Consider the following 26,372-nt stretch of genomic DNA (forward strand, 5'->3'; position numbering starts at 1 on the left):
ATGGTAGGCAAGTGTTTAAATTGAGCTCTAGCCCTTTAAGGTTTTCAGTTTGACGTTCGTGTTGCTAAGGTGCCTAGGCTGGCCCTGAACCTGAAGTCTCCTTGTCTCAGTGTCTGAAGTAGCTGGAATTACAGTTGTGTGCCACCATGCCCAGCTCTTTCTTGAGACAGTCTCTTGCTGTGTTACCCAGGCTGGCCCCAAATCCAGCCTCCTACTAGCCTCCTGTGTCATTTCTTTCTTTCCACTTGCTTGGAGTGGGCGTTGCTCTCCTTTGTTAGCATACTATTTATCTGCTTTATTTGGGTTCCTTCCACCTCTGCCTCCTTTCTCCACCCCAGTCCCTTCCAACACCCGACAGCAGATAGGAGAGGAGGGTTAGTGGGGAGAGGGGCATAGGTCTCTTTGGCTACTTCCTGCTGGTCAGAGTTATCGAGTTTCTTCGGGCAAGTCCAATCTTTGTTTCAGGGTATCTCCGGCTTCTCATCAAACTGTATCAACAGCAACAAGGAGCAGCAGAGGGAAGCAGGATCTTTCTTCTTTCTCAAAGCCCTCTCCTCTACTCTGGGCTCTGGCGTTTATGTTTCCCAGAGTCCTCAGCATTAAACCATCTGCAGCTGGCAAAGATCATGTCCCTCTCAGAGCCCGCATGAGGCAGATAGCCTGCTGCCGTGGACAGTCTGAACCAGCATATCCTACACCAAAAACATGTTTACATAACAGAACTGGGGTTTTAAAGACACCAAAGCTTCTACTGCAACTCCTTTTGAAGGCTCTTTGGTTAGTAGAATAGATTGCTTTCGGAGGTGCTCCTATTGTTCCAGTGTAAACTACTAATGGGCACAGATTTTCCCATCAGCATTTTGGCAGCCACATTTTATAGATTTACCCATTTTACTTAATTTTCCATAATTTCTATTATGTTTTAAATTTTGTATGTTTTCTTTTTCTGAGCCATAATTAAAAAAAAAAAAAAGCCAACCACTATTTGATTTCCAAGTTGTTGTTCTGTTATTAATTTTGACTCCATGATGGCTGAAGGCATACTTGGCAAGATTGAAATTCTTTTTAAATTTGTAAAATGTTTTTGATAAAAAAAATTAAAACAGTGGAAATTATTAAAAATTAAGTAAAACACTTAGTGTGTTTTACATAGAGTGTGGCTACCGCAGTGCTGGGTATTAAAAGAAATAACCATCATTGGACACTGCTCTGTTTTTTCTTAGCTCCATCACATTTTGCTTTGAGTATTTTAAAACTCTGTTGTTTGGTGCATAAGTATTTCGAGTTTCTGTCTTTGTAGATTGAAGCTTCTATCGTTATTTAATGTCCCCTTTTTGTCCTCAGTAATTTTCTCTGCTATGAAGCGGGCAGTAAGCAAGGCCTTGTAATATGTGCGCATCCCAGAACTTGGGAGGCTGGAGTGGGAGGGTTATTACTTGGGAGCCACCTAGAAAGACTTTGTCTCAAAAACAAAAATTTAACCCAAAACAAAAGCCAACAACCCCAGACAAAAACCTGAAGCATACTAAGTGTGCTGTTAACGTGGCTATTGCTGCTTTGAAAAGAAGAAATCTATGACGTATTGCTTTCATCCCGTTACCTGCAGTTTATCCGTGTTGCTCTATTTGAGGCTTTTGCAGACCTTAAGGGAGCTGTCTGTGATCTTGTAAGTTCTCCGGTCTGTCAAGTAATGGGTAAGAGAGCCGCATGTCTGTGCTCTTAATATGTAAGGCTCACGTCTATAGTTTTGTTATTGGCTTATTGTGTCTCTTTAGTTTTGTTCTTCTCTCTCGCCTTCTCGTGTGTCCTCCGGTTACTTTTCATGTTCCATTTTCCCTTTTACACACGCTGTATGGTTTTCTAACGGCTTGTTCTAGTGGCTTTCCTTATGCAAACTGTCATTTATTACGGTTGCTGATACTGACGTATTCCGACGCCAAATGAACAAGCCAGATTTCAATTTACACCCTTTGTGGTCCATCTGCCTTAAGAGATGGCTCTTCTGTATACGACCATTAGATGCCGTAAAGCCTGCCTAAGCTGTAACACATGACTGGAGAAATTTAGGGATTGAGGATGGCCTTCCGTAATGAACCCCGTGGTCAGTGTTTGAGTTTCTGTGGTTGCTCCTTTTGAGCTGTACATTTTCGTTAGCCACCCTTTGAAGATGACACTCTCATAGTTCCCCATCAGCCACAAGTAGGTATTTCCACCAGATGCGACTTAGGACTGGGGAGTCATTTCTTTCCACACTTGAAACAATTTGGGCTGCTTCCTTATGGCTCTGGTTTCAGATGAGAAGTGGCTGCCACCCAAACTGGAATTCCTTACTGGGTGCTGTAATATGCTGTTTCTCTTTGGGTGTTTATGAAGAGTTTTGTTTTGTTTTGTTCTTCTTCTCTTTAGTTTTTAGAAGTTTACATACAATGCATCCAGCTATGATTTTCATAGATTTTTAACCTAGTTGGGTTGTCTCAGCTTCTTGAATTGTAGTTTTTACACTTTTCAGCGTATTTGAGGACTTTTAAAAAAAATAAAGATTTATTTTCATTATTTGGAATTATGTATGTGCAAGTGTGTATGAAGTGGGAATGTGTGCGTACGTGCAGGAGCCACACAGGTCAGAGGCGTCACATGCCCTGGAGCATTCACACGCGCGTGTGAGCTGCCTCCCAACATGTGTGTAGGGAAGTAAATTTGGGTCTTCTGCAAGAAGAGTACACACTTGTAACCCCCAAGTCATCTCTCCAGCCACTTGGGGAATTTTTTTAAAGCCATTCTTCTTGGATATTTTTTAAGCCCTTCATTCTCCTCTCTCTCTCTTTCTGGGCCTCTTACGGTATTAATATTCCATCAGCTTTATTGTCTCGGGTCTCTGGGGGCATCCACTGACCACTTTTCTCAGACAAAAGAGCTATTTCTAGTTCTTTGTATGATGGGTGATTTTTCTGTATCGCATTCTGGGCAGTTTGATTACTATGACAGGAAACTCTAATCTTCTCGTTCTGCAGGCAGATTCCGAATTTAGGTCCAGCCTGTTCAATCCAGTTTACACTTGTGGGCTTTCACTGCAGTTTTCCGAGCCTCCTCATACCACTGGGTCCCCCATTCAGCTCCCATTTATGGCTGGTGGAAGGCATATCCCAGGCTGCCTGCAGCTGGTGTCTGACCTTCTGGGGACACAGGAACAGGAGTTGCTAAGGCTGAGTCTCCTTGAGCCACAGCGTGGAAATGCAGGAACGCTCCGTGCTAAGCCCAGGGCGTGCTCACTGGATGCTTTTATTATCTTCAGTAGTTCGACCGCTTTTCCAGCGTGTGCCTTCGTTTGGACGCTCTAGCAATGCCTGTTTTGTTCTCCCAATTCTGAAGAAAATGGGAAGCAGGCCCCATCACAGTCTCTATTTGCCTGCTCGCCCATGTCAGCTCCATGTTAAGGTGTCTTCAGCTACCCAGCCAGCTATGCAGCCTGTGCCAGGCATCACCGTGGCGGTGTTACCATGACGCCTGGTGATGTTTCCAGGTCTCCAGCACTGCCGTAGGAACCCCGCTCAAGACAGTGTGGTCCAGTTTGGTAAACCGTGTTCTGGTTTACCAGCATGGTGCATGGCAGAGTGGGTCTTGGGTGCTTACTAAGCATCCACGGAGAGTGAGTCTAGCGTCTGGGCTTGAGCAGCGTTTAACAGAAAGAACGTTTAAGACACATGTGAGGCTTAGCAAGACTTGGCTGTGAGCTGGGTCTTGTCTTCCTTTGGGTCGTCATCTCCATCTTCTTATCCGATTCTTGTAAGGGAGGAGAACTGTTCACCACCTGGAGGCTGACACTCTGGCCTGCCTTCAGCTCAGGGGTAAGTGTGAGGCTCAGGCGCACAACCTCAGGTCAGCCTCCTGGATCTGAGTGGAGAGGCAGCGACACACATGGCGTGTCTCCCAGCGAGAACCATGGCAGCGGCGGCACATGCAGACCGGCGAAGCTTCTTGGGTGGCAAAGGCAGTGGGCTGCGGGTCCATCTCACGTCTGACAGTCCCTGGTTTGGTGTGGCTAACCACACATCTGGAGTCCTGGTGGTGTTGTAGTGGGGCCCCTGCCAGGCAGGCGTGCGGCAGGACTGGGGCCTTTGCTCCATGGTGTGAGGTCCCAAGCTAGTTTCCCTGCCAGATGGCAGTTCTGTGAACCATCCGGATGCCCTCTGCATACATTTCCTCTGGCTTGGATCAATCCCAGTTGTTTTTCTTGTGGTCAAATTGATACCCTGTGTCTAAGATGAGGGGAAAGGCTTAAGTGGGCTTTGGAAATCTTGCAGTCCTGTGTGTCTCATGGACAAAGATTAGTAAGGCTCGTTTTTAGATGTTAAATAAAATGCATTCTATTGAATCTGCATTTATCTGGTTTCATCCCATTCTGTACTGAGTCATGAGAAATTCTAACTATTGTTTTATGTGTTTGGTGACATTGTTAAAAACCTGTCATTATTTCTTCTTGACACACAATGTGCTTGTTCTTTCTTTATATACATATATAAAGAATTGTGGACAGTGCTATGGTTAATGTTATATGTAAGAGAGAAAAATAAGCCGTAATTTATTTTCCTTGACTGATTATGATTTTAATATATGCAGTTAGCCTTCAGTAGCCATGGGGAGCTGATCCTAGGATTATCCCCCTCCCCATGGATACCAAAATCGACAGATGTTGCATTTATAAAATGGAGCTTGTTTGTGTCTGAACTACGCATATCCCTTTGTACACTTTCAATCACCTACAAGTTACTTATATCTAACACGCTATTGCAACTATACATGCTATAGTTTAGCAAATACTTATTTTTCTCCCTGAATATTTCTCCCAAGGCTATGGGTTGTCAGCTCTGTTACTTTGTTTATTTCCATCATACACAGAGCAGAGCATGAGGACCCCAAGCGTACACACAAGACTGGGTAATACAGCCGTGCACTTTAAGGAGCATCCACCCTAACCTTTGTAGACTGAATATATGCTGGAAATGCTCATGTGTTCATCATTAGACCATCAATGGGACCACACTCATGTCTGCCAAATCCTGGGTGGCACAAATAAATCCTGAGTTAAGACAAACACCAGCCCAAGCAGGATGTTCTTAGGCGGCTTGACGAAGCGCCGACAGCAAAACCATCCTGAGTGAGCCTCTCACACAAACACGCACAGATGAAATTGCCCTGGGACCCCTGTTGTCAAGACAGGAAGTCCACAGCCATGGCTTCAAGCAGACCTTGGACCTTAGCTAGAGACTCTGATGGCACACCTTGGGATTTGGCTTCTCGAGCTCACTGGCCTTCCTCCCTTCTCACGGAAGCCGAGGATTTCAATGGCTTGTGTCATCTCTCTTGAGCATCTCTTTTTTCCCTCCACAGGCCGGCAGTTCCACGAATACCCTGAAGGCCCTGCAAATTGCCTTTGCTGACAAAGGGACACAAGTAATCTACCTCTTGACAGATGGGCGACCCGACCAGGTACTCACTGAAACTGGTAATGACAGGAGGAAGACTGTCCCGAAAGGGAATGCTGTGAGGGGGCTTTAGGTCTGTACAGGTCTTCTCTGCCACAAGGCAGAGAAGCCGATCTTGCTGACTCAGAGCTGTCATCCCCCTGCACAGGAGGCTGAGGCAGGAGGATGGCAAGCCCAGCGTTTGCTTGGTTATAGAATGAGAGCAAGACCAACATAAGCAACTAGCAGGACCCCGTCTCAAAATTTGGTTTTGAAAAAAGAGGGTTGAGGCTGCAGCTCAGGCATTGAGTACCTGCTTAAGCATTTAAGGGACTCTATTCAATATTCAGCGCCCTCCCCAACCCCAGAGACACCGAGATATTACCCTGGCATAGAAACCCAGTGCCGAGGTAAGGAAAGACACCAAGCAACCCCCTTGCCTTCTCTAACTCCAAGAAACATTTATGGACAGAGAGATGGTGGAGACTATTTGAGGCTTAATGTGAGCCACATTCACAGGCCTGGAGACCATGTCCAGGGAAGGAGAGGCCTGCCTTCCGCTGCACACTGGTTTATGTTTTATTGCAAACTAGGGCTGCGGAGATTGCTTTTGATTTCTTTCCTTTGAGGACTTAATCTAAACATGTCACTGGGCAATGTCCTTGGTTCCATATCTAATTTTAGCTTCGCCCTCACTTAAACAAAAGCATGCCTTTCAACTGAAACGCTCTTGGCTTTGTTTAGCCTGCCTGAAAGACATTTGAAAAGTTTTAGAAGAGTCTGTTCTGTTTCTTTTGAGCTTTGTGAATGAGAGACGAGTGCTCCAGGCATTAAGTAAATACGAGGATTTTCCAGACCAGCACATGTAAATTGACTGCTAAAGTGAATTAGTATCAACATGTATCCTGCCTTGGAAGATGTTTATATGTGCAGACTGCCTATTCTAAAATACCCTGTGTCAAATGGCTCAAGGATTAAATACTGAAGCCACCGGATTTTACCACTGCATTAGATTTAGGGCAGAGAAGTGGCGCTTTAGTGAAATTCAATTTGGAATGCTTTTTCTGTCAGCGTCTCTGTGCTCTCTATTCAGAAGCAGCCCACGACTCTTGTGTATCCTGAGTGGTGCCAAGGTTGGAGGCTGGAAAAGTGATCCTGGCCTGAGGGAAGTTTACCCATAGGGAATGTGTTACGTGTATACAGTTCATTTTGATGTGATCCAGGGCCTGAGCTTGTCTGGTGAGTGTCTAGTAGCACAGAGGGATGGATTTAGCAACACAAGATGGACAGAAAACCGGGGAGGGTTTTCTAGTGTGTGTGTGTGTGTGTGTGGGTTGTACTGTGTCTGGAAAGGAGAGAGAGAGAGAGCCTTTTGAACAGAGGAGAGAAAATTGTGCTGGGGGGGAGGGTGTGCAGAAGGGTGGGCATGTGGGGAGAAGGCTGCACTCAGAAAACCAGTCAGGGTGAGCTGGAAGGATGCGATGTGAGGTGAGGAAGGTCAGCTGGGGACTGCTGCCCAGGTTTACAGGGTGAGTGTCAGCACAATAGGGTGGTGACACCTTTCGCTCCTCCATTGTTTGGAACATGCCTCAACAATGTCAGGGAAAGTTGGCTGTGCCACAGCTGCTTCTGGGACCTTGACAAGGGCCCAAAAGCAGTATCAGCTGGCAGCAGAGGGATTGGGGACGAAGAGACTCACTGTAGAATCCCCAGGGCTTCGTGCCCAGTTTGGGAGCAGGCAGCAGGGGAGAGGAGCAGGCGGGAGGAACGCAGAACTCACTTTTAGTAACCCAATTGGAAGTTCAATTAGGAACAAACAGGTTTGGGGTACTGGCGAGCAGATTGTACGCTTGTGCTACATGGAAGCCCAGAAACCCCAAGAAATGTGAGGTTCGGTATCTCAGGAGTTCCAACATGATAGATCCCTCCACGTGAGGGTCTAGGCTCTCACATTAGTATACCCAAAATGCATCCGTGTAGGCTTCTGAAGATGAGCAGCTTTCCCCAGACAGACTGTGGCTCATTCAAGCACGAAGCACCGAGGAGGTGGCAGTTAGAATCTGAAGACTAACAATTACCTCAAATGTAACTTACAAATGCTTGAAAGTGTGCATGTCTACCTTTCCACACTTTTGCATTGCCTCGAAGATACATCAGATGTTTGTGTTCTGTGTAGACTGTATCAGGAAGTCGCACCCAGTCTCCGCTGTGTTAGTGGCGAGAGGAAGGAAGCTCAGGCCAGAACATGGCTCAGGAGCCCTGGGGTCTCTCAGGATATTCTTCCTAGGAGTTCAGCTCAAGCGAGGGAGGAAGCAAGGTGGGAGGGCTTGAGTTCACTTGTCACTCTTCACCAGCTTTGAGGGGCTCCCTGTGTGAGGCCGGCGTGATCCGACATACACAGCAGTGCTTCGGATCTGGATCTGTGGACATGTGTGTACCACGTGCTTACGGGGTCAGGCCAGCATCAGAGAGTGAAGACCACCTTTCAAATGGCTCATGTTACAAGCATTCCAGAAGTGTCAGCCTTCCTTAGGATGGCAAGAGTCCCATTACACAGGTGTTCTCTGGCAGGCGCGGCGGAGTCTGGGCCAGCTCTGGCTGTGGTCATCTTCAGGACTCCTTCAAAGTCAAAGTCTTTACAAGTGGACGTGATGAATACTTTTGCATCCTCCTAAAATAAAAGTAATGGACAGAGTCTGACATGGGCTCTGCAAAGTCTAGGGGATGGGGAGGCCACGTGTGAGAGGCCAGCTAGACCTTAAGGTAGCAGGGGAACCCAGTTTCCCACCTTCCTGCTGCTCTGGGTTGGTGACGGAATGCAAGCTGCGTCTCTTGCTGCTCAGCATCCTCTTAGGGACTGAAGAGCTGGCAGCCTCTGTGAGAAAAGCAGGAGAGAGTCCCTGGGCTGAGGACAGCCTCCTCGGTGTTTCATGGGAGTGCGAGAGGCAATGGCTCCTCTGCCCCGCAGCCCAGAGGAGCCTGTCAGGGAAGCATTTGTGAAGAGTTTGAGGGAGCCAGGCTCCCTGTGGACAGGTCAGTGTTGACCTGGGCCTGCCTCTTCAGTACTCCGGGGGTGGGAAGCAGCTGCAGCAAACTTCAGCAGGCAGAAGACAGGAATGGCTAGTTCGTTGCCTGGAGCTTGAGTGCCAATCCAGGGCACACGTTTGCACTCCCCAGCCCCCCAGGTGCCACAGGAGATACTGGAACACCATGCTTGTTTAGCACCATGGGGCCTGGGGCTGGTGCAGGTGGTTGGCTCATAAGGCCACTCCTAATGTGCCCTCCCCTCTAGCTGGGTAGAGCAATGGAAATAATCACCCAACGCTGTCCATCACAGCATCCTTGGACAAAGGTCCGTCAGCCAGAACTTTCTCCACTGTGGTTTAAAGCTAGTCTTCCTTCCTCACAGGGTTGCTCTGAGGAAATAAACGATATGAGGTTTCCATAAATATTGACTGAGTACCACGGCTTCTTGGCCTGCAGTTACAAAATAGTGAGCAGGATGAAAGAGGGGCTGGCCTTCAGTGGAGCTTTTGGTAGAAGGAGAGGCAATGAGCTGATAAATGCATGGTGTCCTATAGCTAATGAAGGGAGACACCAGCTATGGCTCCCATCCTGGAATGATAGCACTGTTGTTTCCTTCCTTTTTCAAGCATCTTGGCTGTAAGTCTACAGAAGAGCAGTGCCTTGCTGTGCTGGCACCAGCTATTTGATTAGCAGAATGTAGGCATGTCTCTTGTCTGCTTTGTAGAGTTGAGGAGCAGAGGCTAAATGTTTCTAGTAAGAAATGACACCTACATACCTTCCTCCAGAGGTCATAGAACAGGGAGCAACCAGGCACAGCTCTTAGAACTCAGGGGAGCTGAGCTGGAACAGGCCGGGGTGGACCCTTCTCTCAGGCTGTGTGGTTGACAAGAGAAGTAGGGTCAGCTTGTCAGCCACATCCAGTTAGTGTCTGGCTAGCAAACCAGCTGACGGTCAGAGGAAATGCGTTAATGAGTAGGCGTAGACCCGAGGCTGGCATTAAATACAGACTGAGGATATGTTTGGGTGAGGGCTTTGGCAACCTCAATCTCCTGGGACCACATAGACAGCAGCCTCCCCAGGGAAGCACAGCTCACTGTCAGCAGAGTCCCCTCTCATTCATCTCCCTTTCCCTGGGGCGTCATGGAAAAATTGATGAGGCAAGGTTAAAGGGCAAAGGGCCGGGACCACAGGTAGAAGATGGAAGCGTCTGAAGGAGCTGGCAGGGCAGATGATCAAGGAGGAACTCCTAACACTGAGAATACAGTGGAGGTCCTGGGACAGCTGGAGACAGTTTCTGAAGGCACTAGCTGGGCATGGTGGGGGAGACAATGGCAGAGGATTTCTTTCCTGGGAGGAAAGCAACGGCACAATGACTTGATCCTCACCAAGAGGCCATCTTTATCATACACCAGGGAGCAGACCATCTGTCAATGCCACTCTCGCCGAGGAGTGTGTGTGTGTGTGTGTGTGTGTGTGTATTCCAGTTTTACCACCAGAGAACTTGGTGACATTGGGAAAGCTAATTGTACAGAGCCCCAGGTTTTCCAGCATACAATGGCGGTGCTAGCTATGTAGCTGTGTGGCACTTGGAGAGAATAACTGGGGAAAAGGCAGGGTGGCAGGGGAGTGACAGGCATCAGCAGGGGTGGGAAACCCAGCTGCAGCTCTCCTAGTTGTACAACCACCCACCCATGTGTCCTGGAAGGTGGCTTTCTCTTGTCCTCACACTACACCATCTTGGATTCTTGTGGTCCCAGCCTGGCTGCTGCTACTCACGGAGAAAGATCTGTTTTCCAGGAATGGAGAAACACATGAGCCTCTTTTATTGGTCTTTTTTTTTTTTTAAATTGAGAAAGGAAATCTGTCCCTGAGAACTTGTAGGTCTCATTAGTCAGAACTGGGTGGTTTGTCATTCCTAACTGTGAAAGGTAGCTTGTTCTGTGTTATCAGTGAGGATTGTTGTGCCTTTTATTTTTATTTTTTTAGCTGAGAATATTATCATCATGAAAAGAAAACCTGTGTCTTCATAGTTAAAGAGAATGAGAGGAATGGATGGAGCTAGGGGCCCTCATTCCTTCTAAAACTACCTCATACAATGCTTGAAAGGCTTAACTGATGACTGTAAGGCATAACCAAAAATGTAGCCTGGCTTAACCTGCTGTTGCTGCAAAGAGTTACCATGATCATGGGAGCACTTGTAAAAGAAAGCATCTAACTGGGGCTCACTTACTGTTTCAGAGGCTTAGTCTATTATCGTCCTGGCAGGGAGCTTGGTGGCTCACAGGCAGACCTGGTGCTAAAGAGGGAGCTCAGAATTCTATACCCGTCGACTAAGGTGGCAGGAAGAGAAAGTAACACTGGGCCTGCCCTCAACTTCTGAACCCTGGAAGCTCACCACCAGTGACACGCATTGGCCAAGAAGGCCACAAGTCCTCCAAAAAGGTCACACATCCTAATCCTTTCAAATGAAGCCACTCCTTACGAGCATATTGGGGCTGGTTTTGTTTGTTTGTTTGTTTGTTTTTGTTTTTAATTCAAACCACCACATAGGCCCTAAACTGAATACCAGTGCTTGGAAGAACTTTCAACAAATGGTTCTTCTGTTTTTCTCTCCCTCCATCTCTCAGAAGCAAATTGCCTACAACACAGCAAAAGCCGAAATTACTCTTTTAACAGACATTTGGGAAACCGGGGACCCACTGTGTGGAATCCCAGCGGCAGGGTCTTCTTGCCATAGATCCCCAGCACATAGCCCAACTGGCACAGCCTCCACACTTACGCGCACTTAAAGTTGAGCTGCTTCTGTTGGACAGAATCTTTTCCTTCACCGTGTAAGACTTTGGAGGGACTTGCCCATGGCCTTTGGGTCTCCATGCTCCCTGGTAGGCAGTTTGCTTATCAGATTGAACTAACATAAACAAAACGTCACTCACTATCTGAGCTACTCCTGCCTCAGACTTTGACAAATTCTGCCTAGGGACAATACTAAGAGTTTTCCGAACGACGCCATTTTTCTTTCTCTTTTACCCTTCCCCGTTTCCCTTGTTGTCACTTCAGCCGCCAGAACAGGTGATGGAGCAGGTCAGACTCTTTCAGAATATTCCTATCTGTGCCATCTCCTTCAACTACAACGACGAGGCTGCAAATGAGTTCTTGAAGGAGCTTGCTGCTTTGACCGGAGGGGAGTTCCGAACTTATAACTTTGGTTGCAAGGATCCCATCCTTCAGGATATTCAGGTGTGAGCTTGATCCACTGTGCAAGATGGTTTGTTCATTCATTCGTCCACTCATTCATTCATTGGAGTGTCACCGGTGTGGGAGGCCAGGGTCAGCACCTGAGCTGGGGGAGTGTAGCCATATACAAACCTACCTAAACCAAGATGCACTAATGATGTCCCAGTGTTTCTCCAAATGTGGCCCAAGTGACAATGTAGACCTCAAGGTCACAGGTACAAGCCAAAAACTCCTGTAGCTATAATGGCCCAAGGACCTTAATGAATTTCGTTCTCTTCTATTTTTCTTTGTGATAGGAAGTTTCAATTATACACAAAAATATAAAAGTACGTGGATCCACTTTAACCACCCCTCAGCTGAACAATTAGGAATGTTTGCCAAAGGTCAGGGGTCTGTTTAAAGAAACAGGATCCCAGGGATCTGTACGTAAAGTGTTTTTTCTTTTTTTAATTTTTCAAAAATACATCGTTTTATCACTTTTGCGTATAGGTGTTTGCCTGCGTGTACGCCTGCGTGCCACATGCATGGCTGGTGCCTGCGGAGGCCAAAGATGGCTGCAAGTGCCTTGCGGTTACAGATGGCTGTGAGTCGCCATGCGGCTGCTAAGAATAGAACCCGGGCCCTTTGCAAGAGCAGCCAGTGCACTTAACCACTTAACCGCTGAGCCATCTCTCCAGACCGCACATGTAAAGGCTTTTAACTACTGCTGGATGAACATGGGTGTAGGAAACTTTCAGAAAACTGCAAATGCTCAGCGGCCACCTCCTGACCTCTCAGGTTGCGTAGCCTGGTGACCACTGACGAGCAGTCCACACCAGTGGCAGCTCAGGGAAGTTACACAGCCCTCCTCCGCAGTCCCCGCCTGAGGGCGCACCTCGGGAGTCCTCTGCAGAAGGCGGCCTTGCTGCTTTTCCCCTTCTTGCACACCCATGGAGACACTTACTGGGGGTTATCAGGACAAATCAGAGACTGGAACACTCGGACAGAGGAGTCTGGGAACTGGGCGAAGCAAAAGGCTCAGAGGGAGGCACGCTCCTGAACCCCCAAGGCCGGGCAGCTCGGCGGCTTGAGCCGGTTCCTGGGGGTGTAGCCTCTTCACTGACACATTGTTGGCTGGAGTATAGAACACAGCGAGGCTGGAAAGCAGTCTGGCAGTTTCCATAAAACCAAATATTTAATCCCTGTACGATGCGGTCCTTGGTCTCCCGGCATGCATTTCAGAGGAGGAAGGCATGTACTCAGATGAAGTGTAAGCAACCCTACATCTATCAAAGAAACTGAGTTCATAGCTAAATGGTTTCCTCAAAGGTGGCTCCAGCCCCAGCTGACCTCACAGCCGAACTGTACCAAATATTTAAGAGAGTAACACCAGTTCATACTCAAGGATCTGGCCCGTAATGAAACAAAGATGATCTTTGTAGACAGATTTTCCTAAAGCGTTGAGAGGAGGTAGTGCTTCCCACACTCCCACAAGCCCATGAGACGCTGTTATTCTCAGGTATAAACATGCAAAGCTGCAAACATGACTTAACAAATAAAAGCGAACACGTAAAACCTCTGATGCTCCATGGCCCTGCCGGCCTTGTTGCTGAAGTGCAGTGCTGGCTTAAATTTGAAAAGCAGCACGTTTCATGTTTTGTTTGCTTTCCATTGTTTTATTTTACGTGTGTGAACGTTTTGCCAGCATGTGTGTCTGGACCCTTGGAGGAACAGAAGAGGGTCCCCCGGAGCTGGATCACACAGGTTTGTTCCTGTGGGAGAGCGGCCAGTGCTCTCAACTGCTGGGCCGTCTTTCCAGTGCAGTGCTGTTATTTTTATTTATTCTTTGAAAAATCCGTGCATGTACGAATCCTCCACTATTGTCTTTGAACTCTCTGGGGACCCACCAACCCGCCCCCCTGATGACTTCATGTCCTTTTACAAATGTAACTACCAGCTTCCTGAGCCCAGTTGGCACCAACTGTGTGAATGGGTGTGTGGCCACCTACCGGGTCACAGGCAGCTCTTGAGCCTGGAGAGCTGGCTCAGTAATTAAGAGCGCTTGCTCCTCCTCCCCAAGCCCCAAGTGCAGCTCCCAGCGCTAGCATGGCAACTGACAACCAATTCACCCGTTTCCCACTCTCGTCCAAGGTGTTTGCGCTGTCCCAGGAGCTTGTGACACAGCTATTTTGTCATTTCATCAGGATGAAGATCTGAACCTCTTGCTGCAGGAAATGCAGCAGGGCTACAGTGACCTGGAGAAGATGCAGGAGCTGTACGCTGAGTCCCTAGTCATGGACTGGTGGCACAACAGGGAACAGGGCAGCAAGTGAGTTCTCAAACCACCTGCCTCTCCCCTGCTCCCACCCCACCCCATTCCCTTCCTGTTCCCTGCCCCCACTGGCCCCTCCTGCTCTTCCCTTTCTGAAGGGCCTTGGGGGATCAAGTGAGGGGAGCGTCAGTCTGGTCGTGTTAGGGTTTTTTATGGGAAGAGGGTGACCTAGTGGCAGCTTAGAAGTCATATATGCACCTTGCAGTCCCCACCTCAGGGCTGCCTGAGGGCTGGGCTTCATTCTGTGTAACTTTGATAGGCACCTTAACTTCCTCTCACACCTTTTCATGACCCCGGATCTGTTTCCTCATTAGGGCTGTGGTGATAGGTTTGGGAAAGACACTTCTTCAGTGTCTCTCCAGCTTATATCATGCTTCTGCTCATTTTCGGTACCAACAAAATCCCAACCAATCCCAACTCTCTTTGTAAATGTGCCAGATCTGATTAACATTTCTTAGAGTTGTTTGTACAGATATTCCGGCCTGTTCCTCTAGGAGAATATCTAAGAGGGAGATAGCAAACGGAAAGGCTGAAAATTCATATTAACCAAAATTTTTTATTCTTCTGAGCAAAGTCTTCCTTACTAACAAACTTAGCATTAACACAGGCACCAACGTGGGAGAAAGAGAGCCCTGTCTTAGAAGGCGACGCTGTGGTGTTTTCTGTTGGGGATTTGTGGAAGCACAAATGTGCGTGCTTCTAAATTTTGTGAATAAACTGAAAACCAAATGAGTAAACATCCCTGGAGTATAAGCTAGCTTCTCTGTTTTCACCCAGCACCTTAGCTGTCTTCCTTGTTTAAATCTTAGCAAAATGGCCAGCTTTTGCTTAGAGCCTGGGTTCTGTTAGTTGTCTGTTATCTGAGTAGTGAATTTGGTGCTTTGTGTTTTCTGTTTCAAGGGCTGGGAGGACCAGATGTTAGAGTCAGAGACTTTTACTATTGCGGCTGTCACACTCTGGGTAGGTTACTCGGCCTCAAGGAGGCTGTTTCCCCAGTTGTAAGGTGGGAGAGGTGGTGACAGGAGGCTGAGTGTAGGAACTCACAGGAGGAAAGAGCAGAAGGCCACGCCACAGTCTACAGAAGTCACGGCCCTTGGCTTCCTTTTTCATTTAATGACATTAGGACCGTGATCTCTCCCACTTATCTATTAACAACACTGCACCATTTTGAAGTTTCCCTTTGGGTGTGAAATAAATAAATAACAAAAAATATAACAGCCTCCATTTTTGTTTTTTAACCTGACGCAAACCATGCACCAGGAGAAGTGGGTGTGTGAATTATGGTCCTTTCTGCCATGAGATGCACACTGAGGAGATGGACACACAAAGGATGGACCATCGGGTGGGGCTGCACAGGTGTCCCGTGGCTGCTGTTTTTGGAGCTCACAGACAGAAATGTTTGGGGAGAGCCTTGAGCATTTCTGGATCCCTCCTGGCCTTGGAGACTCTTCAGCATTCCCACCATCTTTGCAAGTGTGGGAAGTCTAAGGTCTACAAGAGCCTGCTGGATGCCACTTGGGTTAGCGAGTCGGGTTTCCATATTGCCTGCACTCCTGTAGGCCTGCACTCCCATACTGCCGCCCCCGGCCATCCTCAGAGCAGCCCCGTAGGCGGTGCACGATGGGGTTTCCTGGGCAGTAGCTGACAAAACCGAGGAAGCGTAGAGTAGATGGAGCGCTGTGGACGTTTATGGTACGCAAACACGTTCTTGTTATAATCCCAAGTGGGGGGGGGGTAGTTTGTTCACACCTGTTAATTGCCTCGTGTGGAGAGTGGTCTTTGCCAGCTGAAATTAATTGAAGTAGGAGGACTTGGAGGGGTATAAATATGATAGCCCAGAGGAAAAAAAAAGTACAGTGGCTTGGAGCAAGCAGAAGAGGACTGCTTGCTGGCTTGCTGGCTTGCTTGTTTGATGGTTTGATGGCTGGCTGGCTGGCTGGCTTTGCTGGCTGGTTACCTGGACACCGGGACTTCTGGATTTCCTGATGGCGGATATTGGTATTGTCCCCAAAAGAATCCTACCACCTTACCCAGCAGGAAGTAGCAAAGAAGGCTACATCTCCTTTCCCTTACAACCTTCTTTTCCCCCTACCTGGGGTTGGGGGGGTGGAAGGGAGGTATAAGCTTTAAGGAGCCCCCAAATGAAGTAGCGTCTGAAAAACCAACGCCTACAATGGGGTGACTTAGTGAGGTCACACATCTTGGATAGAACAAAGCTGTGATGGGCCCCACAACGCCTGGCTCAGGGGCTGGACCTGACCACTCCCCTGTGTCCTTGCAGCCAGGGCATATTAAGACTTAATTTGATAGTAGGAAGGGTGAGTTTTGATGAACAGGAAAATGGGATGAATACACAAATTTTCCCCAGAAAAGCTGGCCTTTGGGCGCTCGCTCCTGTAATGTATTAATGTGCTCCTCTTCCTTCTTCATGGATAGCTCCTTTACCCCCCCCCCCCTTTTTTTATCTACTTTAAAAAAATCTGAATCAAACAGGCACCAAAAGGAACTCTCCTCCGTGATTTCAACTCCGGAAGGGTGCGCAGACACGCCAGCTGGCAACGCTGACTCCAAGTCTATTTCCCCCACACGTGCATCTAAAAAATCTTGGTGGATGACTTTGGACGAAAAGGCACAGAGAAAGAAGATGCGCCATGCAGGTAGCTGTGCTCGGGATGGCGTGGCTCTTGGCTGGTTTTCCTCCAGGGAGAGGGCCTAAAACCAAACCCAGCTGGGGTTCCTTTCAAACCTCCCTTTACGCGCTCTGCTGCTTTATTTTAGTGCCTTGCTCGGTCCTGGTAAGCCCGCTACATCTGCCCTGCCTCAGCCTCTTTGTGTTTTCTAAGACAGTTGGCATGATAGCATGGAGTTACCCTGTAGCCTTCCCCCCCCCCCCCCGTGCTAATACCTTACAGAATAATATCGCGAAGCCATGACCCGGGCATCAACACTGGTAAAACCTAAAGATTTTATTCAGATTGTCTCAGCTTTTCTGGTTCAGCTGTTCGGGTTTTTATCACGTGTGTAGGTTCACGTTACCACCACAGTCCCGATGCAGGGGAATCGCATGACCGAAAGGGTCCTGTAGCTTGCCTTTTACAGCCATGCCCACAAGCCTCACAAACCTTCCCCTGGCCTTCGGGAACCACTGTGTTCTCATTCTAAGATGCTACATCTTAAAACTATTTTACAAATGGAGTCACAGCACATAGCCTTTCAGAATTGACTGGCTTGTCACTCAGCATAATTTTCTATAAATCTATACAATCGATGTAACATTCCATTCCTTTTTATTGATGAGCATTGATGTATTCTAGGTGATATATGTACCACATATATTTTTTAAACACACACATCTCTCTATCTATCTATCTATCTATCTATCTATCTATCTATCTATCTATCTATATTTAACCACTTATTTGTAGATTAATCCAAATTACTTCTAAGTTGAGGCTAGTATAAATAAAGCAGATTATGAACATTCATGTACAAATTCAATGTAGTCATAAACTTTCATTTATTTAGGACACATAGCTAAGAATGCAATTGCCAAGTCCCGTGGTAATTCAACATTTCACTGTGAAGAAAATTACCAAGCAATTCTTTCAAAGCAACGGTGCCATTTTGCTGGAGAGAATGACCAGTTATTCTATTTGAACTTCAGCAGCACAATGTGTTAGCATGTTTTTAAGATACTCCTCTCCCCGTTGGTTATGTGAAACTCCCAGTGATTTTAATTTGCGTTTCTGTAATTGCCAACGGTGCCGACTCTCTTCATGCATTTCCTTGTCAGTACTGCGTGTCAGTTGTCACCCGTCTATGCATTTGCTTGGTGACTTTTCCAATGAACACTTTGAGCTTCGTTGGCGAGATGAGACCTCAGTCAGAATCAGTCATTTGGAAGCTTTTCTCTTGGTTTATTCCATCCACATTCCATCCACAGTAGGCACCTTCATCAAGGACTTTAATGCGTCCGATTTTCTTTTCCTAGGTCTTTATTTTGGTGTCAAATGTAAATACTAGCTTTAAGTCTTATAGATTTTTTAATCTTAATTTTAATTTTTTTATTAATTACAGTTTATTCACTTTGTATCCCAGCTGTAGCCCTCTCCCTCACCCCCTCCCAATTCCACCCTCCCTCCCTCATCTCCTCCCATGCCCCTCTTCAAGTCCACTGATAGGGGAGGTCCTCCTTACCTTCCCTGTGACCCTAGCTTATCAGGTCTAATCAGGACTGGCTACATTTTTTTTTCTAGAAGTTTTGTGGGGTTTTCTATGCTTCATTTTGTGTGAGGTTTGAGATTCAGAGATTCAGATCAAACATTTTCTTCCCTTCCCTCTCTTTCCTCTTTCTATATGTCTTTCTTTCTCTTTCTTTCTTTCTTTCTTTCTTTCTTTCTTTCTTTCTTTCTCTCTTTCTTTCTCTCTTTCTTTTTTCATTTCCTTTGGGGCTAAAGTTATTATTGTAATATGATTTGTTATATTTTTATTATTATATTTTTATTATTTAAAACAATTTTAATTTTAAATATAATTTGATCATATTTTTCCTCTCCCCCAAGTTATTCTAGATCCTATCCCCTTCCTACTTACACAATTTTTTCTTTCTGAATAAACAAACAAAAACTCAATTTAACAACAAAAAAAACCCAAAACCAAGAAAACAAAATCACACTCAAAGAGAAAAAAACAAAACAAAACAACCCCCCACTAAACTATAACCAAATAAAAGTACACACACACACACAAACAAACAAACAAAAAACAAAAACAAACTGTGGAGTCTATTGTATGTTGGTAAACTGCTCCAGAACCTGAAGCCTGTCCTGGAATGGTTGATATACCCAGTGTCACTCTATTGGAGAAAACTGGTTTTCCTTTCCCAGCAGGTACAAGAAGACAGTTCAGTTGTTAACTTTTACCCTAGTAGCTAGGTTTTCACCCATTCATCAATTCGTCCGTCGATCCATCCATCCGTCCATCCATCCATCTGTCCATCCATCCATCCATCCATCCATCCATCCATCCATCCATCCATTTTTTTCAAAATAATAAAATAAAATATAAGATAAAGCAAAAACTATTACACTGAAGCTGAAGAAGACAAACCAACTAAAGGAAAAGAGCCCAATAAAAGGCACAAGAGTCAGAGACCCACTCGTCCACACACTCAGGAGCCCCACACAAACACCAAACTGGAAGCCTACGATACTTGCAGAGGACCTGGCGCAGACCCATGCGGGCCCTGTGCATGCTGCTTCAGTCTGTGAGTTCATAGGAGCTTTGCTCATGTTGATTTAGAGGGCTTTGTTTTCTGGGTGTCCTCCATTCCCTCTGGCTCTTAGGCTTTCTCCATCTCTTCTTCTGAAAGGTTCCCTGATGTCTGAGGGGGGGATTTGATGGAGACACCTCTTTTAGGGCTGGTGTTCCAAAGTCTCTCACTCTCTGAATAATGTCTGAGGGGAGGGATTTGATGGAGACATCTCTTTTAGGGCTGGTGTCTCTCACTCTCTGAATAATGTCTGGCTGTGGGTCTCTCTCTATGTTCCCACCTACTTCAAGGAGGAAGCTTCTCCGATGATAGCTGAAGTAGGCACTGATCTGAGTATAACAGAATATCATTAGGAGTGATTTTAGGCAAGTGTTTAGTTTTAGCTTAGGTCCCTGGGCTATCTAGGCTCAGATTCCTGGTGACCAAAGCAGTGTTGGGCATGGGTTCATGGAGTGGGCCTTAAGTCAAATGAATCGCTGATTGGTTGGTCACTCCCACACACTTCGTGCCACCATGGCACTAGCATAGTTTGCAGGTGGCACACTATTGTAGACAAAGGGTTTGTGGCTGGCTTAGTATTTACATTTCTCTTTGAGAGCACACAGAGGCCTTACTCTACCACAGATGCTGAGCATAGGGGTAAAGGCTCTATGTAGACGCCAGCTCAACATCTCCATCTTCCATGATCTGTGTAGGTGTTGTCTTCAGCAATGGGGCCTTGCTGGCAGTTTGGGAAGAACAATCTATAGTCTTGGCAACAATCTGGGTTGTTTGGAGATTCCCATGGAGCCTCTTTGGCCAACTCAATTAGATATAACCTAATCCTAGTATCAGAAGCTTTGTTTGGTGATAAGAGATGGCCAGTTGGGACTCTTTTTCCCACATTATTTGGCAATTTCATTTAGACTGCCTTCCTATTTATGTATATTTTAGGAAGTTTCTGCTTTATTAGGTTTCCATATCACTCCTCAAATGCCCCTTAATTTTAGCTGTTTCTCCCTATATTCCTTCACACACACACACACACACACACACACACACACACAAACACACAAGCAATACTTCAGGGTTTGCGGGTCAGCTCAGTGTTCAAAAGAACTTGTTCCTGAAGAGGACCTAGGTTCAGGTCCCAGCACCCACACAGGAACTCACAATGGTCTAACTCCAGTTTCGGTGGATCTGACATCTTCTGACTTCTGTGGGCACCAGGTACACACATGCTATAGATACATACTTACAGAAAAATTACTAACATACATAAAATAAAACAAGTCTTTTTAAAAAACCAAATATTCCACGTTGTTAATTTAACACGTGTTAATATAACACGTGTAAAGATCAGTGGAGCACATTTATGTGTGTTGAGTCTGGTTACTGTCCATTGATCTCTTTCTCTTCCCTTTGCCAATAGCATGTCATCTTGACTGATGGAATATCAGCATCACAGAGTGACTTCTCTAACGTTCTTATTCTAAGGACAATTTTAGCTATTCTAGGACTTGATGTTTTTGTGTGAAGTTTAGAATACATGTGTCCATTTCAATATAAAACTCTCTGGGATTTTATTAGTGATTGCAACGAAAGTATGATCTTGCTGGGCAGGTCACCCAGCTCATAAGCATGGAATTTCTCTCCACCCATCCAGGTCTTCTTGATGTCTAACTGGAGCATTTGTAATTTTCAGCATAGCCCATGAAGACACAGCAGTTTTGTTGATTCTATAACTGGGTACTTTGCTGAAATCGGTAGTCTGCAGAGTTCTGCTGTGAGTGGACTTTTTGTCATTTTATACAAGTAGGAACAATTATATTTCTTATTTCTGGCTTTATTTCACCTTCTTGCCTCATTCCAGTGGCTAGAATCTCTACTTCTATTTTGGAATAAAGGTAACAGTAATCATCATTTTGTTCTTCTCAATATTGGGAGGAAAGAAGTTTCCCCCATTAACTATGATGTCAGCCATGCAGATTTACATATAATCCTTATTAAGCTTAGAATGTGTTTCACTTAGCTTTCTGGGAGGTTTGCATTTCTCATAAATGGGTGCTGGATTTTGTTAGGTGTTTTTTCTGTCAATTGATATCAGAGTTTCCTCCTTTGGTCTGGTGATGGGGTAGATTGTATTGGTTTGTTTCAAATACTGACAAGCCTTGTATATTTTTCTAGTTTGCTTACTATTACTGTTAAGAGTAAATACTCTGACCAGTAGAAACTTAGGTCAGAGTATTAGGTTTATTTTGTGTTATCCTTAGTGTATCACTAAGGGAAGTCAGGATAAGAGTCCCAGCAGGAACTTGAAACGGATCCATGGAGGAACACGGCTTGCTGCTGTAGCGGGCCAGTGATGAAACTGGCCTTGTCACACAGCCCAGGCCCTCCTGCTCAAGGTCTGGCCCCACCCACAATGGGCTGGATCTTCTTACACCAATTAACCAAGACAGGTCCCACAGGCCCTGATCTGAGCAATGCTTCAGTTGAGATTCTCCCTTCAGGTGACTCTGGGCTGTGTCAAGTTGTCAGTTAAAGCTAACTAAGACAACAACTTAAATATTTCCTGAACGGACTCACTGTCAGCGACTGCAATCTATCACTCCAGTTGCTAATATATTTTGAGGGCTTTCATGTCAAAGTTACCGGGCTTTTCATAACTTCATAGAAGCTATTGGTCTGCCATTTCCTTCCTTCTTAAATACTGTTTCCCGAGTTTCCATGATGAGCTGACACCATTCTCATCAAATAGGTTGAGTTTTTCTCCTCTTCTATTCCTGGGAGAAAGTGATGCAGTTTCTGTGTTGGGTAAAATTGTTATGGGACCAGTTGGACCCAGAAGTCTTCAAAAGGAGAGTTTTCATCCTGTTTGATTTCTCTCATGAATTTAAGATTATCCGTTTCATCTTGTCTGGCTTTTGGAAATTTGTGGGGGTTTTTTTGGTTTTTTTTTTTTTTTTTTTTTGAGAATTTGGTCATCTTATTCCTAAATTCTCGCATATGAGATAGAGTTGTTCCTTGCATTCCTTTATTGACTCTCAGTTGCTGCGAGATCTAGAGCTATGTCCCTCATGTCTGTTCTTGACTTTGTGTTTTGTATCTGTATTTTCTTTTTGTTTTCATCCGGTCTTGTTAGGGGATTTATCAGTTTTATTTTGTATTTGTTCCTTTCCCTTAAGAGAGTTTGTATAGATTCATCAAAGTGTTTTTATGGACAGTTTCTTTGACATTCTCATCAAATAATCTTAATTTCTGATTTTCTTTATTCTTTTTTTTTTAATCTTGTCTTCCATGAAACATCCTAACTTCGGCCTCCCCTCCTCCCAGCCCCTCCTAACACCGCTCCTCCCCCAGACCCACTGCTCCTCCGTTTTCCTGCCCAGTAATACCAGCCGAACACAACATAACAAGATTCAGTAAGACTAGGCATGAGCCCTCATATCAAGGCCGGATGATGCAACCCAGTAGGAGGAACAGGGCCCTATGAGCAGGCAAAAGATTCAGAGGAACCCCCACTCCTGCTGTTAGGAGTACAACAAAAAAAAAATTCCAAGCTGAAAAACCATAGCATGTATGCACAGGGCCTCGTGCAGGCCCATGCAGGCTCCATGCTGACACCTCAGTCTCCGTGAGCCCCTGTGGGTGCTGCCCTGATTCTATGGGCCATGTTATTGAATCCTCAACCCCCCTGACTTCTACAATCCCTCCTCCCCCTCTTCTCCTGGGTTCCCCAAGCTCCAACTACTATTTGGCACTGTCTATGCAGATAGCTGAATAGCATTAGAAAGAATTCCATTGACTTTGTTTAGTCATGTTTGGATGTACTCTAGGTGTCTGAGCCATCCAGCTTCCATTCCTGGCCATCCAGGCAGTGCCTGGCAGAGGCTCTTTCTCATGGGGCAGGCCTCAGATTAGACCAGTTATTGGTTGGCTACTCCTACAAGTTCTGTGCCGCCATGGCCCCAGTGCGCAGGTGGGACAGGTGTGGGTCGAAGGTTTTGTGGCTGGATTGGTGTCCCACCACTGGGAGCCTTGTCTGGCTACAGAAGATGGCTGGTTTGGGTTCCACATCCTCCATTACTAGGTGACACGAGGGCCACCCTCATGGGATCCAGGAAGTTTCCACACTTCCCACTAAACGCCCCCATTCCAGTCGTCTCTCCCCACTCTCTCTCCCTCTGTCTCCCCACCACCTAATTCCTCCTCTTCCCGTCCCACCTACATCCCATCCGCCCACAAGATCTAGTCTGCTTTCCCTCCCCAGTGAGATCTGTGTGTCTCCCTGCCCCCGCTAGGTCTCTGCTCTTTAATTTCTCTGGGTCTGTGGACTGTAGAAGTGATACATTTCATGTTTGTCTTTCTGGGTCTGGGTTGCCCTACTCAGGATTATTTCTTCTAGTTCCATCCATTTGCCTCCTTTATGCTGTTGTTGTTTTTAACAGCTGAGTAAGAATCCACTGTGTAAATGTACCACATTCTTTTTATCCATTCTTTGGTAGAAGGACCAAAGGTTGCTTCCAGTTTCTGGATGTTATGAATAAAGCCATTATGAACATAGTTGACCAAGTGTCCTTGTGGTAGGATGGACCATCCTTTGAGTATATGCCCCGGAGTGGTATAGCTGGTTCTTGAGGTAGACCAATTCCCAGTTTTCTGAGGAATCTCCGTGTTGATTTCTGCAGTAGCATTCCAAGTTTGGACTCCCGCCAGCCCTGGAGGAGTGGTGGCATTTTGTTGCCTTTTGTTATTCAAGTTGTGTTTTGCTTTTTGACAGGAGAGTGAATTTTTGAAAAATATTTATTTTTTAATTGTGTGTGTGATGCATGTGTGTTTTGTGTGTGCGTGTGTGCGTGCTGTGTGGTGTGTTTGTAGGGTGTGAGTGGGTGTTGTGTTTGTAGGGTGTGTGTGTGTGTGTGAGGTGTACTTACATGAGTGCAGGAATCCACAGAGGCCAGGAAAAGGTGTCAGAGCCCCTGGATCTGGAGCTGTGAGCTATGTGAGCCTTCGACATGGGTGCTGGGGGTGCTGGGACCTGAGCTGCTCTTTGCAGAGCTTTTGTAAACTACTGAGCCATCTCTGCAGCTCCGAGCAGCGTTTCTAAATAGCACCCTGAGTACCCTGCTCTATCAGAGATGCTGGGTCTATTGGAGTATTTTATTTGGGCAAGCTGCCACTGTGTTTATTAGACATGATGACTTTGGCCTGCCTTTGTGGGATGTGGTTTCAATGATAGCATCATTTTCGCCACATTTGTGATAGATTTCTGTGTCTCCACTGCTGCTGGCTGAGGTGGCGGCAGCAGGCTCCTCAGACCAGAATGTTCAGTGCATGGAGGAACAGAGTGACTCCTTCCGCTGCTGTCTCCTGGTGTCCCTGTGTCTAGGCAAGAAGAGGCAGGCAGAAGCCTTGATCCCCATGCATGTCCTGGCTGCTTGATCTTGATGACGCTGTCCAAAGGAGAAATAGGTTAGGATTCTGGAAACAAAACAGGCTTCCCTTCCATCCTTGGCCACGCCCTTTAGCCACCCTGTCTCTGGAGAACCTGACTTTTGCTAGAACTGCTGTTTCTACTTCTGGGTGTCGTAATAACCTTGGTCTGTTCCATCACATCACTTAGATTTTAGATCCTGGATATTAATAGGCAGCTGTGTACTGAATTTAATTTTACCTCAGTGTTTAATGTAGACGCATACTGAAACATGATGGTTGAACGGTCCATTTGAGAAGGAGTTACGACATTGCTGGATATGCATTTTCACCTAGCTCTCTCATGTTGTTCGTTGATCTTTTACCCACAGCCATCATTCCCAAGAAAATGTATATTTCTTGATTCCCGGCTTAAGAAGCAACCAGGACAGACCCCACCCTTTAGTTGCCTAGAAAACCAATGAGCTTCACATGGAAAGCCCCTGCTGCAGCCATGTAACCTACTGGGGCTACTATTCTGTGTGGAAGCAAGCAAGCAAGCCCCCGTTTGAGGAGCTGCCCACTGTAATCATTCCTATTATCTAGCGTCTTGTGGGGAAGGGGGGGGGGTGTCTGTTGTTGAGAACTCAGCGTGAGGCACTCGCCAGTGCCTGCTGGACATTGCGGTGTATGTGCCTCTGACTTGTAAAGAGTACAGGACCCGTCAACCACCAGCGTGTGTGTGTGTGTGTGTGTGTGTGTGTGTGTGTGTGTGTGTGTGTTAGCAAGTGTGGGCAGTAACCAAAACGTCCTGTCAGAGGCTCGTTATTCTTTAACAAGTAAATGTCAATATTTGATCAATGGCTCCTTTCGGTTGCAGGGACCAGCAAAGGATACACGATGATGTAATGCAGGTTGCCTGGCAACAGCTGCGGCAGGCAGGCTTTGTGGTTACCTAACAGAGGCGTCTTGCCCTACTCGGCCCAACCCTTAGGATTATGTTGCAATAACCCAGTAATTCTCAACCTTCCTAGTGCTTCCTAGCCCTTCAATACGGTTCCTCAGGTTGTGATGACCCCCCAACCATAAAGTATCTCATTGCCACTTCCTAAGAGTAATTTTGCTACTGTTATTAATTGCAATGTAAACACTTACTAGGCAGGATGCCTGAAATGTGACCTTCCCCCCCCCCCCCCCGTGGGGGTCGGGACCCACAGGTTTAGAACCACTGTGTTAGCATAAGCAAACAGTTAGCCAGGCAGGGTTACTGTGAGCACGCAGAAGCCCTCAGAAACAGTTTTCTCCCGCCCCGCCGGTGGCCGAATAGAAAGGCTGGGACCTGACCGACCGTGCGGGAGCGCCCACGGCTGACCTAAAGATGGACGCACACGTGGTAGGCTGTGTGTACAGCACTGTAGGGAGCTGAGAAAGAGCCTTTCCCGTGAAGAAACTCAGTCCTCAGGTGCACAGCTGCCAAGAGCTGCGCCCTCTTGCCCTTCCTCCCCCTCCCCCCAATCTGAATGAGCGTGGAGGCCAATTTCTCTTCAGTAGGGGCGTCATTTGAGTTCAACTGAAGAATGTAATTCATTATAGTAGGCCATCCTCTGAAAAATGTGTGTGCGTGTGTGTGTGTGTGTGTGTGTGTGTGTGTGTGTGTGTGTGTGTGTGTGTG

General features: G+C 46.4%; 1 protein-coding gene across 1 annotated transcript in view; it reads left to right on the plus strand.

The window, feature by feature from the left end:
• Positions 1-26,372, plus strand: part of Vwa3b (von Willebrand factor A domain containing 3B) — a 152,306-nt gene that overhangs the window by 79,225 nt on the left and 46,709 nt on the right. The window contains exons 13-16 of the mRNA XM_055606937.1: positions 5,389-5,487; positions 11,547-11,726; positions 13,907-14,031; positions 16,528-16,691. Coding sequence (XP_055462912.1) covers positions 5,389-5,487; positions 11,547-11,726; positions 13,907-14,031; positions 16,528-16,691 — 568 coding nt within the window. The remainder of the gene's footprint in view (positions 1-5,388; positions 5,488-11,546; positions 11,727-13,906; positions 14,032-16,527; positions 16,692-26,372) is intronic.

The sequence above is a fragment of the Psammomys obesus genome, unplaced genomic scaffold (assembly GCF_907164565.1).
Source record: "Psammomys obesus unplaced genomic scaffold, mPsaObe1.curated_primary_1811, whole genome shotgun sequence".
NCBI lineage: Eukaryota > Metazoa > Chordata > Mammalia > Rodentia > Muridae > Psammomys > Psammomys obesus.